The following is a 15,550-nucleotide window of genomic DNA, read 5'->3' on the forward strand; positions in this document are numbered from 1 at the left end:
CCAGTGAGAAGGAGTGGCCGCGAGTGGCATGCACTTGGTCCAATTACCTGCGGCCCTGCCGGTCGGCCCGCGCTGGGGCCAATGGAGGTGCGAGGCGGGGCTCGGGCGGGGGCAACGGTCACCTGATCTGCTGCTGTCGAGGCCGCTGAGGCAGTGGAGGCTGAGGCTGTGATGGCGGCCATGGCGACGGCTCGAGTGCGGATGGGGCCGCGGTGCGCCCAGGCGCTCTGGCGGATGCCGTGGCTGCCGGTGTTTTTGTCGTTGGCGGCGGCGGCGGCGGCGGCGGCGGCGGAGCAGCAGGTCCCGCTGGTGCTGTGGTCGAGTGACCGGTGAGCGGGCCGGGGTGGGATGCGCTGTGGCGGCTGAGGCGCCCTCGCCCGACTCCGGCGCTGTCCTAGGCGAGGGGTGGTGAGGCCCGGAGGTGGACTGTTCCTTGCTCGGGGGCTCGCAGCGAATCTGCCGGCGACAGAGCTCCAGTCCACATGCGCCCCCGTCTGACAGCACCTCTTCTGTCCCCTGCCAGGGACTTGTGGGCTCCTGCGGCTGACACTCATGAAGGCCACATCACCAGCGACTTGCAGCTCTCTACCTACTTAGATCCCGCCCTGGAGCTGGGTCCCAGGAATGTGCTGCTGTTCCTGCAGGACAAGGTGCGCCCGCCCCAGCCCACTCTCCCCCGGTCATCGGGAGGCAGCCAGGCCCCTTCCCCCCATGACACTGACGCCCATTCCCCAAGGGAAGCTTCAGTGACCTTGTCCCAACTGTAGGGAGGTGGGGGTCGTCTCATGGGAAGGCCTGTAGTAAACGCTTCAGTGGGCATGGCGACAGCCTCGGAAATGGCACCAACTTGATTGGAGGAAGCGACGGATCAGAGGCCAGGTACCTACTGAGTACCAAGCACTTTGGATATCTGACTTAGTCCAATATGGTGGGTGGGGATTATCGTCCCTGTTTGTTTATAGATGAGAAGACTGAGGCTGGAGGTTAAGTGACTTGTCCAAGCTCATACAGCTAATGGGTGGCAGAGTTGTAATTCTAGCTGCGATGATCATAATAATGATAATTGGAAAATGCTCACCTGTTTAGTGCTTTGTAGGCACTTGCTACACTGATGTCATTATCTTGGTTTCACTGCCAAGGAAAGTAAGGTTTGTCGAGATACAATGTTTCACTACAGTTGATAGATACCACTTTGGTTCCAGCCTGAGTCTGCCAATCCTCCCTCCCAATTGGAGCTCATAACCCGCATGCTGTTTTCCTTCCCATCCAGGATCTTTGCCCCAAAAGCAGGCGTGGAGACCATGAGATGACTCTAAGATAGCAAGTCTCTGCTAGGCCCTCCCTTGTTGGTGGCCTGTATGGCTCATTGCCCTTGTAGTCTCCCTTGGTTGCTGTGTGGGCAGATGGCGGTGGCCTGAAGTCTTTTCAGGAGGTGGTAAATAATATAGTCAAATAGGAACTGAGTCCTAGTTCTACCATGTAACCAGCCATTGGAGGCATGAAATAATCTTTGTGAATGACAGTTTCTACATCTGTAAAATGAAGACACCACCTATATCAGAGGGCTGTGAGTGGGAAATCTTTTTTTTTTTTTTTTGACACGGAGTCTCGCTCTGTTGCCCAGGCTGGAATGCAGTGGTGCAACGTCAGCTCAGCTCACTGCACCCTCCGCCTCCCGGGTTCAAGCAGTTCTCTGCCTCAGCCTCCCGAGTAGCTAGGATTACAGGGCGCCCACCACTACACCCAGCTAATTTTTGTATTTTTTTGTATTTTTAGTAGAGATGGGGTTTCACCATGTTGGCCAGGCTGATCTTGAACTCCTGACCTCGTGATCCACCTGCCTCAGCCTCCCAAACTGCTGGGATTACAGGCGTGAGCCACCGCGCCCGGCCTGTGAGGGGGAATTCTTATAATCCACATAAAACATCTAGCCAGGATCCCCCAGTCTTAGGGCATTCACCCATTCATTCATTTGCCCAATATGGAAAGCCTACTATGTGCCAGGTATTGTGAAGTGTTGGGGATATGGCAGTGAGCAGAAGAACCCAAGCCCCCACCCTCAGGAAGCTGACATTCTTGTGAGGGTGGCCAGTAAATACTAAGTCGGTATAGGATACGATGTCAGTGTTACGGCCTTTAGGGAAGGAAGCAGGCTAAGGGGACAGAGTGACTGGGATGCTATTTTAGATAAGAGTGGTCAGGCCAGGCCTCATTGAGGAGGTGATATATGAGCAGCGATCTTAATGGAGGGAGGGAGCCGTTTGGGGAAGGACATTCCTGGAACAGCAAATGCGAGGGTCCTGGGCGAGGTGTGCTCTTGGCCAGCTCAAGGAAGAGCTGGTGTGGCTGGAGCACAGTGAGTGAGAGAAAGGGGTAGGAGATGTAGGAGATGGTTTGCAGGTGGCTAGGCGATGAAGTAGGACCTTGTAGGCCATGAGGGGGAAGGTCAGTTGCAGTTCGAAATGTGTGAGAAAGCCTTGGGTAACGTGGAGCAGGGAGTGGTGTGATTTCTCAATTAAAGAAAGCCCACAGGACCCACCAGCAGTTCCTGGGCTTTCCGACTGAGAACCCCGGTGGCCAAACAGCAGCAAGGTCCTGCCCACAAGGGAGGGGAGGCTGGGCGAGTGTGTATACCAAACAGGTTAGGGAAGCTGATTAAAATCTCCTCAGGGCCTAACTGGGAAGGGCCAGAGGAAGCTGGGGATGGGAGTGGAGGGTAGGAGCAAAAGGACAAAGGACATCTGTAGGTTGTGGAGAAAAAGGGATGGGGTCGGGGCCACTGTGGTCCTAAGAGCTCAAAAGACTTCAATGCTCAATGCTTCCTCCAGCGTGTTCTGAGATCTTCACCTCTCCCCTTCCGCCAAAAGCAGGTGGGGGGAGGGTCCTGTCCAGACTGGACATAGCCGACTCTCCTTTTCTCTGGCTGGGAGGCCTGCCACAAATGCTCTTGGCTGCCCCACCCCCTCCCCGCAGCTTCCCTGTTCCCTCCCCAGTTCCTCTTGTCTGTAGGGCAGGCAAGGCAGCTGACTCCTACTCCTGAGTTACCACAAGTCAGCTGCCTGCAGATCTCCCCACCCCATGACTGCCTTCCATGTCTTCTCACCCTGCCCTGAGAATGCTGGAGGGAAGAGGTGAGTCTCCCACCCCACCCCCACCAACACACAGTTGCGCTCCACCATACTGAACCTGACTCTCAGTGAGACTTTGCTGGCCCTGAGAATGCACGGGGAAGGTGGCTGTCCCCTGCCTTGGCCCCCATCACTTGCCAAACCTCCTCAGATGTCTCCCCTATTTCCCTATTAGCTGAGCATTGAGGATTTCACAGCATATGGCGGTGTGTTTGGAAACAAGCAGGACAGCGCCTTTTCTAACCTAGAGGTGAGAGTCCTCTCCCAGCCAGGGGCCATGGGGGACATTCTGTGCTCCTTCTCCCAGCATAAGAACTGTACTCTGACCTCATATCAGGGTTACTTGGGTCTGAGTCTCTTCTGGGTCAACCATCCCCCCCAAAAACAACAACAACAACAAAAGCCACCTCATACTCTTAGGGAGCAGAGACGCTGGCTTTGGGGTAGAAAGGCCTGGGGCCTGAATGTCAGGGGCTGGGGTGTGGGCCATTTTCTTGGTGAGCCTTTATGGGTATGGCTTGCCAGAGGAGAGCTGCCAGAGAGGTGTGGGGGGCTGGGCCAGGCCCACTGGCCCCTGGCTAACTCACCTTTTGCCTCTCCCCTGTCCCCAGAATGCCCTGGACCTGGCCCCCTCCTCACTGGTGCTTCCTGCCGTCGACTGGTATGCAGTCAGCACTCTGACCACTTACCTGCAGGAGAAGCTCGGGGCCAGCCCCTTGCATGTGGACCTGGCCACCCTGCGGGAGCTGAAGCTCAACGCCAGCCTCCCTGCTCTGCTGCTCATTCGCCTGCCCTACACAGCCAGGTACTGCCCACATGGCCCAGCCACCAGCCTCGGGGCCCAGAGAGCAGCAAGGCCCTGGGCTATGGCATGTGGTGGCACCGTTTGGCTAAAGATGCCAGTACTCCCCACCCCCTCACAGCCCTTCCAGAAGGTGCCCTGTGTGGCCAGAAGAGGAGGGGAGGGCCTCTTCTGTGACTCAGGAGTTGGTGCCTAGCACTGAGCTGGGCCTCCAGAGATGAGGCAGATGTGAGCCCTGCGGGTGGGGAGCCTTCTCACCTAGCCAGGCCCTTGTCACAGAGCAGGTGGCCAGGACTTGAGTGTGACTGAGAAGCCTCGGGGTGGGATGGGCTTCCAGGAGGGGGCACTGAGGTAAGAGTGTGCAGGCTTGGTGCGTGGGGCTAGTGGGGAGGAGAAGCTGGGGTCGGGGAAGGGTAGTGGGCAGTGCAGGTCCAGGCCGCCTGAGGACTCTGGCGCTCTGTTTGTCTTCCATAGCTCTGGTCTGATGGCACCCAGGGAGGTCCTCACAGGCAACGGTGAGTAGAATCAGGGAGGATGCACGTCCTCATCTAGCCCTTGGGTGGGGGCCACAGAGAGAGCTGGCCTGCAGTTCCTCGGCCTCCTCACTCCCAGGGTGGCCCGCCTGCTTCTCGGGGCAGCTGGCAGTGGAGCAGGGAAATGCTGGCTCCCAGGACCAGCCAGGGACCACCTGACAGAAGACCCTGTCCAGCCAGACCCCACTTGGCAGAGGGGGGCGGCTCTCTGTGCTGGAGGCTGTGGAGCCAGTTTCTGTGCAGGCAGCGTGAATCCTAGAGTTATGGGTTTAATAAGACTGCAGACATTTGGAAAAACAATTCTGGGGACTCATCTATTTGCAATAAAGGACAGTCACTCCCCATGGAAAGGCAGTCGTGAACCTTTCATGGGTGGATGTGGAGTTTTCTGTATTGATATGTATTTTCTTATGTCACATAGGTAGGGCTTGGCATTAGGGAATCGATGACTGAAGCCACAGTTGTCTCTGGGGGAGGCTGGGAATGGGGGTGGGATGAGAAGTAGCTGCTCCTAAGGATCCTCAGTGGAAAGTAAAAACACCACTTTCAGATGGTCTAGAAGGTTTCTAAAGCAGACAGTGGGGAGTGTTTCTTTATGCAGGGTGCCTGGTGACCTGAGTCTCTGCTCTCCTTGTTGACCCTCAGATGAGGTCATCGGGCAGGTCCTGAGCACACTCAAGTCCGAAGATGTCCCATACACAGCGGCCCTCACAGCGGTCCGCCCTTCCAGGGTATGTGCCCTTCCGGCAAGGGCTCTGGGGCGTGCAGGGAGAGGCAGTGTGGTGAGTCTGCTTGGAGGTGGGGAGTGTATGCCACAGGTAGGCTGCCCAGGAGGCCCAGCATAGGGGAAGCATCAGGCACAGAACCCCTGTGGTGTGACTATTTGGAGTGGCTGACTCTGGGGGCAGGGCTAGGATGAGCACTCAAGTCCTGCCTCCCCATTCCAGGGGCAGCTTTCCATCTCGTCCTGTGAGGCTTGTGGGTGGCAGACTTGGACACTAAGTCTAAATGACCCTAAGTTTGAGGGACTAGGAATGTCATCAGGGTTTAGGGGGCATCAGGGAAGGCTTCCTGGAGGAAAGGTCTCCTCTGGCTGATGGGACTTTGAGATAGTGGACAGGGTGTCCTGTTGGGAGGGGAAGGAGGGCACGACAATTGGGTTCGAGTGTGACACTCTCCCAGGGCTGCTGAAAGAAGGCTGGTTGGGTGTTTCTGCAGGTGGCCCGTGATGTAGCCGTGGTGGCCGGAGGGCTAGGTCGCCAGCTGCTACAAAAACAGCCAGTATCACCTGTGATCCATCCTCCTGTGAGTTACAATGACACCGCTCCCCGGATCCTGTTCTGGGCCCAAAACTTCTCTGTGGCGTACAAGGACCAGTGGGAGGACCTGACTCCCCTCACCTTTGGGGTGCAGGAACTCAACCTGACTGGCTCCTTCTGGAATGACTCCTTTGCCAGGCAAGGGCACTAGGCTGGGGAGGACTGTGCCACCACAGGTGACCTTCCCATCACTGTGGGTCGCAGGTGGGGCAGGGAGCCAGGGTCAGGTCTGTGTGTTGGGGTGGGGATGGCCATGGTCTGGTTGGGGTCTGGGCAGCGTGAGGATGTAGGAGGTGTCATGGCATGGGGTGCTGTTGGAGGGGGAGTTGCTCAGACTTCTGCCTCCCCATGCTTGCGAGTCTTTGGTTGGGACCTTGGTTGTTAACACCTCAAGGTTACCTGGGAACCTGTCACCTCCCCCTTGAGCAAAACCTCTGGGACTTTGTGTGGGCAAATACCAGGCCAGCTACCTGAGCCATTTATGGGGCAACCATGCCCTTCTGTTTGCTCTCGCCCCCAAAGCCCAGCCCAGGCACCTTAGTGACCCTAAGAGGGAGTAAAAGGAGGGGCAGTGAGCTCAGGGGAACCAGAGGAAGGACCCCCATGCTGGTGGCAAGGGGGACCTGGGTCCTGGCTTCCAGCTCTGTTCTGACCTTGCAATGTGACTGGATCCTCAGTTTTCCTATCTGTCAAGTGGGGACACTGCTTCTTCAGGTGGCTGCAAGGACCCAAGGCAGCTTAGGTAGGAGCAGAGCTGAGGAACTTGTTCCTCTAAGATGCCAAAGGCCCTCCCAGAGCCTCAGAGTGCGCCTCTTTCTCTGGCCCCACAGGCTCTCACTGACCTATGAACGACTCTTTGGTACCACAGTGACATTCAAGTGAGTCCTGGGGGTGGTTGAGGTATGGGTGGGCTGGTGTGGCCCCAGCCTCCCCAGCTCACCTGACATCCCTGCCACCTTCCCCAGGTTCATTCTGGCCAACCGCCTCTACCCAGTGTCTGCCCGGCACTGGTTTACCATGGAGCACCTCGAAGTCCACAGCAATGGCTCCGTCGCCTACTTCAATGCTTCCCAGGTCACAGGGCCCAGCATCTACTCCTTCCACTGCGAGTATGTCAGCAGCCTGAGCAAGAAGGGTAGTCTCCTCGTGGCCCGCACGCAGCCCTCCCCCTGGCAGATGATGCTTCAGGACTTCCAGGTATGGAGCGGGCGTGGCCCAGCTTCAGGTGGGGGAGCCCAGGCTAGTGGTTGAGAGACGAAGAGAGGCTTGGGCTTGGGCATGTAGTTGAGAGTCCTGTCCCTGCGCTGCCCCTGTCCCAGTTCTTGCTGGGCCTCCCAACGGTCCTTTCTGACCCGTGTCTGTGTGTCTGCCAGATCCAGGCTTTCAACGTAATGGGGGAGCAGTTCTCCTACGCCAGCGACTGTGCCAGCTTCTTCTCCCCCGGCATCTGGATGGGGCTGCTCACCTCCCTGTTCATGCTCTTCATCTTCACCTATGGCCTGCACATGATCCTCAGCCTCAAGACCATGGATCGCTTTGATGACCACAAGGGCCCCACTATTTCTTTGACCCAGATTGTGTGACCCTGTGCCAGTGGGGGGGTTGAGGGTGGGACGGTGTCCGTGTTGTTGCTTTCCCACCCTGCAGCGCACTGGACTGAAGAGCTTCCCTCTTCCTACTGCAGCATGAACTCCAAGCTCCCCTCAGCCCATCTTGCTCCCTCTTCAGCCCGCTGAGGAGCTTTTTTGGGCTGCCCCCATCTCTCCCAACAAGGTGTACATATTCTGCGTAGATGCTAGACCAACCAGCTTCCCAGGCTTCGTCGCTGTGAGGCGTAAGGGACATGAATTCTAGGGTCTCCTTTCTCCTTATTTATTCTTGTGTCTACATCATCCCTGGCTGTGGATAGTGCTTTTGTGTAGCAAATGCTCCCTCCTTAAGGTTATAGGGCTCCCTGAGTTTGGGGGTGTAGAAGTACTACTTAACTGTCTGTCCTGCTTGGCTGTCGTTATCGTTTTCTGGTGATGTTGTGCTAACAATAAGCAGTACACGGGTTTATTTCTGTGGCCTGAGAAGGAAGGGACCTCCACGACAGGTGGGCTGGGTGCGATCGCCGGCTGTTTGGCATGTTCCCACTGGGAGTGCCTGGTAGGAGCATGGGGTGCTTGGTTGTTTCCTTCCTAATAAAATAAACGCGGATCGCCATGCGTTGGGCCTCTTGTCGCTCATTTCTGCGCTGGGCTTTAGGCGCGTGCTCGCCGGAGGGATGCGGGAGGATGGAGCCTGGCGAGGGGGAGGCGAAGAGGCATCCGCGGAGACCGGGAGGGGCTTCAGCAAGCTGGGCCCTAACCGCTGAGGGTAGGGAGGGGCGGTCGGGCCGAGTCTCGGTGCGCTTCGGCGTCTCAGGAGGCCGTCGTGACAATGGCAGCCTTCGCGTCGTGAGGGGGCCGCCCCCGGCTGCCGCAGCGGCGCGCGCCCGGCCGCGGGGCCGCGCCGAGACTCCCGGGGGGGTGGGCGGGGGTAGGGGAGGTGGGCGGGCGCGCGCGGGGCGGGGAGGGGCGGGGCGCGGCGGGTGGGGCGGGGCGCGCGCGGCTCCCGCGCACGGATTCTTCCCGGGCCGCAGCACCGGCCGCCGGCCCGCCCCGCCCGCCCCGCCCCGCGCCTCTCTAGACTCTCGGCGAGCAGCGTCGCCCGCGGAGCCGCGCTGGTGCTGTGGCCCGGGCCCTGGCAGCCCTCCCGGGAGGCGAGCCGGGGAGGCGGTGGCCCCTGCCGGGTGCGGCGGGGCGCGGGAAGAGGCGGGACTCTTTGACGCGGCGGAGGGGTCGGGCGACGGCCGACGCGCCGCCATCTTTGGTCCAGTGCGGTGGTGGTGGCGGCGGCGGTGGCGGCGGCGGCGACTGCTGCGGTGAAGGAGGAGGAGGAGCCGAGCGGGCGCTGGCACCGAGGCCTGACCATGGACGAGGAATACGATGTGATCGTGCTGGGGACCGGCCTCACCGTAAGTGCGGCCCCGGCGCCCCTGGCCCTGCGTCGTGCCCTCGCCATCCCCCGCGATGATGCGGCCGCCGGCCCATCCTCCTGTCACTGCCATCTTCTGCGCTCCGCTCCCCGAAAAGCCGGCGCCGTGCCCACCCCGCTGCTCCCCCCGCGACATCGCCTCTGCTCGTTGCCATGACCCCATCTCCCCGAAGAGGCCCCCTTCCTGGCCGCCTCCTGGGCTACCCGGGTCCGACCCCCGGCGCCCTCCCATCTTCCCTACCCCTGCCCGCTGGACCGGAAAACGCACCCCCACTCGGCCCGATGCCCCCGACCCCGCCCACCCATCGCCCCCACCCATCACGGCATCCACCCGTCGCCCGCACCCATTGCCCGCCTAGCGTTGCCTCTCAGCGTCCCTTCCCATCTTGCGCTAATCCCGGTGGGGATGAAGTAGAAGGACCTGGGGTCAGGGGGCCTCGCCAGAGTGGGCCCTCAGCCCGCCTCCTTATCGTCTTCTGGGGCCAGGGGATCCAGGGAATGTTCCAGAAGGAACAGCAGTGGGGGCAGTAAGCACATTCCCGCAACCCCACCTCGGTTGCCCATGGAGACCTCAGGCTGGGTAGCATCTGCAGCCTTTGTCCTTGGGCTAGTGACAGTGACTGGTGAGGGTGTTTATCTTCCCCCTTTCCCCGAAAACCCCGTTGGCCTACTCCCCTCAGAGACTCTTCTTCCTCGGTCCAGGCCCAGATGCCCCTCCTCAGCGGCAGGGGCTCCTGCTATTTGAAGAAAGAGCGAGCAGTCCAGGGTGGGGCCTACAATTTCAAGGACTGTGCTAAGCCTTTCTTTTCCTCCCTTTCGAGTGTCCTTTGCAGTCCAGCTGGGTCTCCTCTGTGCCTTATTGTGTTTTATCGGCCTTTTTGTGCGGCTCTGCGTAGGTAGATGCCTCTCGGCGTGTTGGTACTGGAAGGCCATCCTGTGTCTGCTGGATGCCCTGCCTCCCTCAAAGCCTCCGTTATTTCACTCTCCGCCTTGTGAGGGGGACGGGACTCCTTTGCCCAGCAAGGTTGCAATGGAGAGTGTGGTCGTATGAAGCCATCACCCCAATTTTAGGCGAGGCAACTAGCCAGTGGGGATGGTGGGTGGAAGGAGCTGTCCACTGAGGCAGGTTTGGGTGGGGAACAAATCGGGTCTGCTGGTAGGAGCGGAGGCAGGTGGGAGTGCAGCGGATGGTGTCACCCTCCCCCAGGAATGCATCCTGTCGGGCATCATGTCTGTGAACGGGAAGAAGGTGCTGCACATGGACCGGAACCCCTACTACGGGGGCGAGAGCTCCTCCATCACACCCCTGGAGGAGGTGAGGCTGCCCAGGCCCAAGCCTATCCCTGTTAACCTCCCACATAGCGGCACAGGGTGGAAGTAGCTCCCCAGGTGCCTGGAGCAGGAGGAGGTGGTCCCTGAGGTGTCTCTCTCTCTCCCTTCTGCTTACAGCTGTATAAGCGTTTTCAGTTGCTGGAGGGGCCCCCTGAGTCGATGGGCCGAGGCCGAGACTGGAACGTTGACCTGATTCCCAAATTCCTCATGGCTAACGGTGAGGGACAGGAAGGAGGTATTGCAGGTCGGGGGTGATAGGGAAGACCCGAGGACGGTCAGGCTCCAGAGGAGGCACAGCCAGACCAGCTAGAGCCTCTGGAGAGAGCCGTGCTGATGTTGCCCTTGTGCACCCCCACAGGGCAGCTGGTAAAGATGCTACTGTATACAGAGGTGACTCGCTACCTGGACTTCAAGGTGGTGGAGGGCAGCTTTGTCTACAAGGGGGGCAAGATCTACAAAGTGCCGTCCACTGAGACTGAGGCCTTGGCTTCCAGTGAGTGTGGGCCCCCTGAGCCAGAGAAATCATGGGGTGGCAGGGAAGCCAGCTGTCTTTGGGATGGGTGGCTGTCCAGAATAAGGCACCCCCTTGTCCAAAGTCACATTTCCCATGAAGGACCAGAGAGGCCCTTCACTGTGTATTCCCTCTGCCCCATGTCATGCTGCACGGCTGGCTGCCAGGAGGGAGGTCCTCACACAGCAGGGATGTGATGTGGAGGGGAACGGGGCTCCTTTTGAAAGACTTGAGCCTGGCCAGGTGCGGTGGCTCACGCCTGTAATCCCAGCACTTTAGGAGGCCTAGGCGGGTGGATCACGAGGTCAGGGGTTCAAGACCAGCCTGGCCAACATGGTGAAACCCTGTCTCATCTCAAAATACGAAAAATTAGCTGGGTGTGTGGTGGCATGCACCTGTAATCCCAGCTACTCGGGAGGCTGAGGCAAGAGAATGGTTTGCACCCGGGAGGCGGAGGTTGTGGTGAGCCGAGATCACACCACTGCACTCCAGCCTGGGCGATAGAGGGAGACTCCATCTCAAAAAAAAAACAAAAACTTGAGCCTTTGGCAGGGCCTCCACTGAATCCCCGAGAAATCGCCAAGTGTCTGAGCCAGGAAGGCCCTTAGAGCCCATCCAGGCCAATCCCCTCTTCATCCAGGTGGGGAAACTGAGGCTAAAAAGGGTGGAGAGGTTAACCTAAGATCACAGGACAGCTGGGCTGTGAGTGGGGGTGCCTGCCCTGCTGGGATGGAGAGTTTTGTGCTGCATTGGTGCAGAACCTCCTCCCGCCGCGTTCCTTAGATCTGATGGGCATGTTTGAGAAACGGCGCTTCCGCAAGTTCCTGGTGTTTGTGGCAAACTTCGATGAGAATGACCCCAAGACCTTTGAGGGCGTTGACCCCCAGACTACCAGCATGCGTGACGTCTACCGGAAGTTTGATCTGGGCCAGGATGTCATCGATTTCACTGGCCATGCCCTGGCGCTCTACCGCACTGATGAGTGAGGGGAAGCTGGGTGGTGGCAGCCCCCTCGCCCGGCCCGCCCCCGCCCTTCCCACACCTGCCTGCTGTCCCCCTGCCCCGCATGTCTCTTGTACTCAGCCACCGGCTCACCTATCACCCTTTCCATTTCCCCCTTGCATTTGATCCTCATCTTCCCCAGGCCATTCAGGGTGGTGGGAAGACTGGCCTGGTACCTGGGTGGGGGTAAGTCAGGGGTGCTGCTATTCCCCCAGCTACCTGGACCAGCCCTGCCTTGAGACCGTCAACCGCATCAAGTTGTACAGTGAGTCCCTGGCCCGGTATGGCAAGAGCCCGTATTTATACCCGCTCTACGGCTTGGGCGAGCTGCCCCAGGGTTTTGCAAGGTGAGGACATGGGTTTTTTCAGTTGGCATAGCTGAGTAGGACTAGGGCCAGGAGTGGAGATGGCCCCCTTGAGCATTTTCTTGGTAGTATTTCCTCCTTTCCAATTCGTGCTCTTCATTTACTTCACTCCATCCTTGGGTGATGAGGGCACAACCCCAGTGCACTGAAGTACAGAAGTCTCCACACTTGAAGAAACGAATCTCCACAAATGTGACTTGCTCAGTTCCCGGCAGCACCAGGACTGGGCCCAGGGTCCCAGAACCTTGAGTCAGGGCTTAGCTGGGAGCTGACCTATCTCCAGAGAGTCCATTCTGGTCCCTCAGGCTGTCTTGGTGCGGAGCACTGATCCCTCATGCCCCCTCCCGCTGGCCCTTGGCAGTGTATTCTGAGCAGAAGCTCCAGAGAGGAAAGAGCCCGCGGAGATGGGGCCAGCGTTCACGGCAGTGACAGAGCTGGGATGAATCCCGGCGTCTCCTGCCTGCTGCCTGCCTGGGGCAGCCTTCTTTGCACTTTGGTGGAGGAAGGGTGCAGTGGAATTGGTCCCCGTTTCTCCTGGGAGGGGCCTTCACCGGAGCTGCTCTCACCACAGATTGAGTGCCATCTATGGGGGGACATATATGCTGAACAAACCTGTGGATGACATCATCATGGAGAACGGCAAGGTGGTGGGCGTGAAGTCTGAGGGAGAGGTGAGCCCTTCCCGTGCATGCAGTGCAGTCCCATGGTTGAGGCGGGGCTTGGTCACTTTCTCTGTGCTGTCGAGTCTCCTGCTGCACAGCCCCAAGGATCTTGGAGCTGGGAACTGGGGGTCCAGAAGTCTTCAGAATCATGACTGTGGGTGAGAGGTCTCTTTCAGAGGCCACATGCCATGTCTGTGGTGCAGAAAGCGTTCTTGATCACAGTGCCTCTGGGGGGTGGGGTGGGGGCGGGCACCCAGCCCGTGCGTCAAGGCCCACCTATCTGAGCGGCAGGGTAGGGCCATGCATTCAGGAGGGGCAGTAGTGATGGCTCCGAGGAGCGTCTTGTCTGCCAGAGCTGCCTGCCCTTGCTGTGAGCGCAGCCCCACGTCTACCTAAGGGAGGGATGTGACAGGGGCGAGGACTTCTGGTGCCTTCTCAGGTGGCCCGCTGCAAGCAGCTGATCTGTGACCCCAGCTACATCCCGGACCGTGTGCGGAAGGCTGGCCAGGTTATCCGCATCATCTGTATCCTTAGCCACCCCATCAAGAACACCAACGACGCCAACTCCTGCCAAATAATCATCCCCCAGAACCAGGTCAACAGGAAGTCAGGTAGGCTGGGCGCTGGTACAGCTTCCTCTAGGGTGTTCTCTTTGGGGTTACTCTTTTTCTCCCCATCAGTGTGGGAGCTCCCTGCCTTACCTCTCTGGAAAAAATTTGAGCCACATTGTAGCCACCACAACTTGGAGCCCTAGGGTTTGGGTGGCCTGGACTCTTTCCCTCTGGGAGGGTGGCGGCTTGGATGCTACCTGCTCTGCGGGGCTGGGGAGGGGCAGTCGGGCCAGACTTGTGTCCAGCCACTGGAACCCCTCTCTGCGTATGGCCAGCGCCTCTGGCCTGAGTTGACGGAGCTCTTCCTGTGGCCAGACATCTACGTGTGCATGATCTCCTATGCACACAACGTGGCGGCCCAGGGCAAGTACATAGCTATTGCCAGCACTACTGTGGAGACCACGGACCCTGAAAAGGAGGTGGAGCCGGCTCTGGAGCTGTTGGAGCCCATTGACCAGAAGTGAGGGACTGGGCTGAGCCCAAGGGGGAGAGGGAGGGAGCCCAGCAGCTGGGCTTGGGGACCAGGAAGGGCATGGCCCATTGTGAGGCCTGTCCCCTCCCCTCTGTCTGCCCCTCAGGTTTGTGGCTATCAGTGACTTGTATGAGCCCATTGATGATGGTTGTGAGAGCCAGGTAAGCAGCTCGTCCCAGCCCTGGCTCCTGGCTGCCCGCCCAGGACACCTGCCTGACTCACCCTGGGCGCTGGGCTCTGGCTGTTTCCAGGTGTTCTGTTCCTGCTCCTACGATGCCACCACACACTTTGAGACAACCTGCAACGACATCAAAGACATCTACAAACGCATGGCTGGCACGGCCTTTGACTTTGAGAACATGAAGCGCAAACAGAACGACGTCTTTGGAGAAGCTGAGCAGTGATTGTGGCCGCCCCCAGCCCCTGCTGCCCCAGCCTGTGTCTGTTCTCCTCGAGGGCTCCAGCATCCTCTGCTTCCCCCACCACGTTCCCATCACCCACCTCATTGATCCACTGACCAAATCCTTAACCCTAGCGATGGCTTGGGAGATGGGGGGTTGGATGGCATCCTCTTTCTTGGCCCTTCCTTATCCTAGGAAAAGAGGGTTCCTCTCCTTGTGTGTGTCTCTTCCCCCCACCCCTAATTCTTCTGCTCTGTTTGGGAAGACGTGGAGGAAAAGGTGACTTCTGCCCCCACCGCTCTTACCCCCACTGTAGTGGCCTTTGGAGATGCCCCCACCTCCCCCCCACCAACTCTTGCGTGTTGGAGAGAAGGGGCCCTCCCAGCACAAAGTTGCATTCCTCCCCCCTAATTTATTCTAATTTATTAACTTTGACCCACCCTTTCTGAGCCTGCAGCCTTCCCGTGTGGCCTGAGGGCTGTAGAGTGAGCTGCCCCAGCCCCTCCCAGCCCTTGCCCAGCCTGGGGGAGTGGGGAAGGCTTGGGCATGGCCCCGTTGGAGGTTGATTTGCTGTTTTGTTTCTTGTCTTTGTGTTCTGTGGTACTTGCTGAGAGAAAAGAAAAGTGAGCAAAGCAGAAGGAGGTGGGAAAACGGACCCAAACCCCAGTGTGCCCTGCCCCATGCCTTTCCTTTAGTGGTGGGAAACCCTTATCTTGCAAAGTGAATGTGTCCCCTTCCCCACCCTCTAGTGTATTTCACAGAAAACAAAACCTCCCAATAAAACGGTTGAAACCTGAATCTCTGGATCTTGATGGTTATCTCCCAAAAGCTGGGTACCTGGCAGGGCTTTGGCTGCCTGGGTTGGGGCTCTGGCTTAGCTTCACTCTGGACTGTAAAAGGTGGCATTCTTCACCAGGGAATTCCTCACCCAGAGCACACTGGGGCCAAATTGACTTAAAGCTTAAGGCTACCCAGTGAGTTGATGCTGGCACCAGGACTGCAGCCCTCAGTGCTCGATGCAGGGGGAGTGTGGTGGAGGGCGGGTGTCAACGTGGAGGAAGCAGAGGGAGCGGGGGTCCTGGCCTCTGGCTTGAAAGGAGAGGGCAGAGGGGACCAGGGGCCAGCCTTGGATGGGATTCTAAGTGAAGCAGGGAGACGGGTGCCAGTTTTCGGCTTAATGCGGGGGAACTAGGGCAGCAAGGGGACCAGCGTTGGGGTCAACAGGAGGAATTAGAGGGACCGGGGCCCAGCCTTGGCTCGGGTTAACGTCGAGGCAGCGCGAGGGGCTGGGGAATTCAGCCTCCGGGGTCCACAGGAGCCGGCGGTGGGGGCTGGGGCGGGAGTCCACGCAGGACCAGGGGCGGTCTCCGGCGGGGCGGGGCGGGGCGGGGCGG

General features: G+C 59.0%; 2 protein-coding genes across 3 annotated transcripts; both read left to right on the forward strand.

Annotated features, from left to right (window-relative positions):
• The first annotated feature begins 10 nt into the window (after positions 1 to 10).
• On the forward strand, positions 11 to 7,989 carry ATP6AP1 (ATPase H+ transporting accessory protein 1). The gene is made up of 10 exons (XM_003806349.5): positions 11 to 329; positions 524 to 650; positions 3,304 to 3,378; positions 3,740 to 3,933; positions 4,405 to 4,445; positions 5,109 to 5,194; positions 5,682 to 5,920; positions 6,613 to 6,660; positions 6,748 to 6,979; positions 7,156 to 7,989. Exons 1-10 carry the CDS (start codon positions 172 to 174, stop codon positions 7,363 to 7,365), a joined length of 1,410 nt encoding a protein of 469 aa, XP_003806397.3. The 5' UTR covers positions 11 to 171; the 3' UTR covers positions 7,366 to 7,989.
• Positions 7,990 to 8,455: 466 nt separating this feature from the next.
• GDI1 (GDP dissociation inhibitor 1) lies at positions 8,456 to 14,954 on the forward strand. 2 transcript variants are annotated; one of them, XM_003806350.4, is made up of 11 exons: positions 8,456 to 8,780; positions 10,008 to 10,115; positions 10,250 to 10,349; positions 10,491 to 10,625; positions 11,427 to 11,625; positions 11,861 to 11,992; positions 12,582 to 12,681; positions 13,112 to 13,283; positions 13,599 to 13,743; positions 13,862 to 13,916; positions 14,007 to 14,954. In XM_003806350.4, exons 1-11 carry the CDS (start codon positions 8,736 to 8,738, stop codon positions 14,157 to 14,159), a joined length of 1,344 nt encoding a protein of 447 aa, XP_003806398.1. In that variant the 5' UTR covers positions 8,456 to 8,735; the 3' UTR covers positions 14,160 to 14,954. The 2 variants fall into 2 exon arrangements, with proteins under 2 accessions (XP_003806398.1, XP_063457784.1); XM_063601714.1 differs by having other exon boundaries at positions 8,511 to 8,780; positions 13,862 to 14,954.
• The last annotated feature ends 596 nt before the right edge of the window (positions 14,955 to 15,550 follow it).

This window comes from Pan paniscus, chromosome X (assembly GCF_029289425.2).
Source record: "Pan paniscus chromosome X, NHGRI_mPanPan1-v2.0_pri, whole genome shotgun sequence".
NCBI lineage: Eukaryota > Metazoa > Chordata > Mammalia > Primates > Hominidae > Pan > Pan paniscus.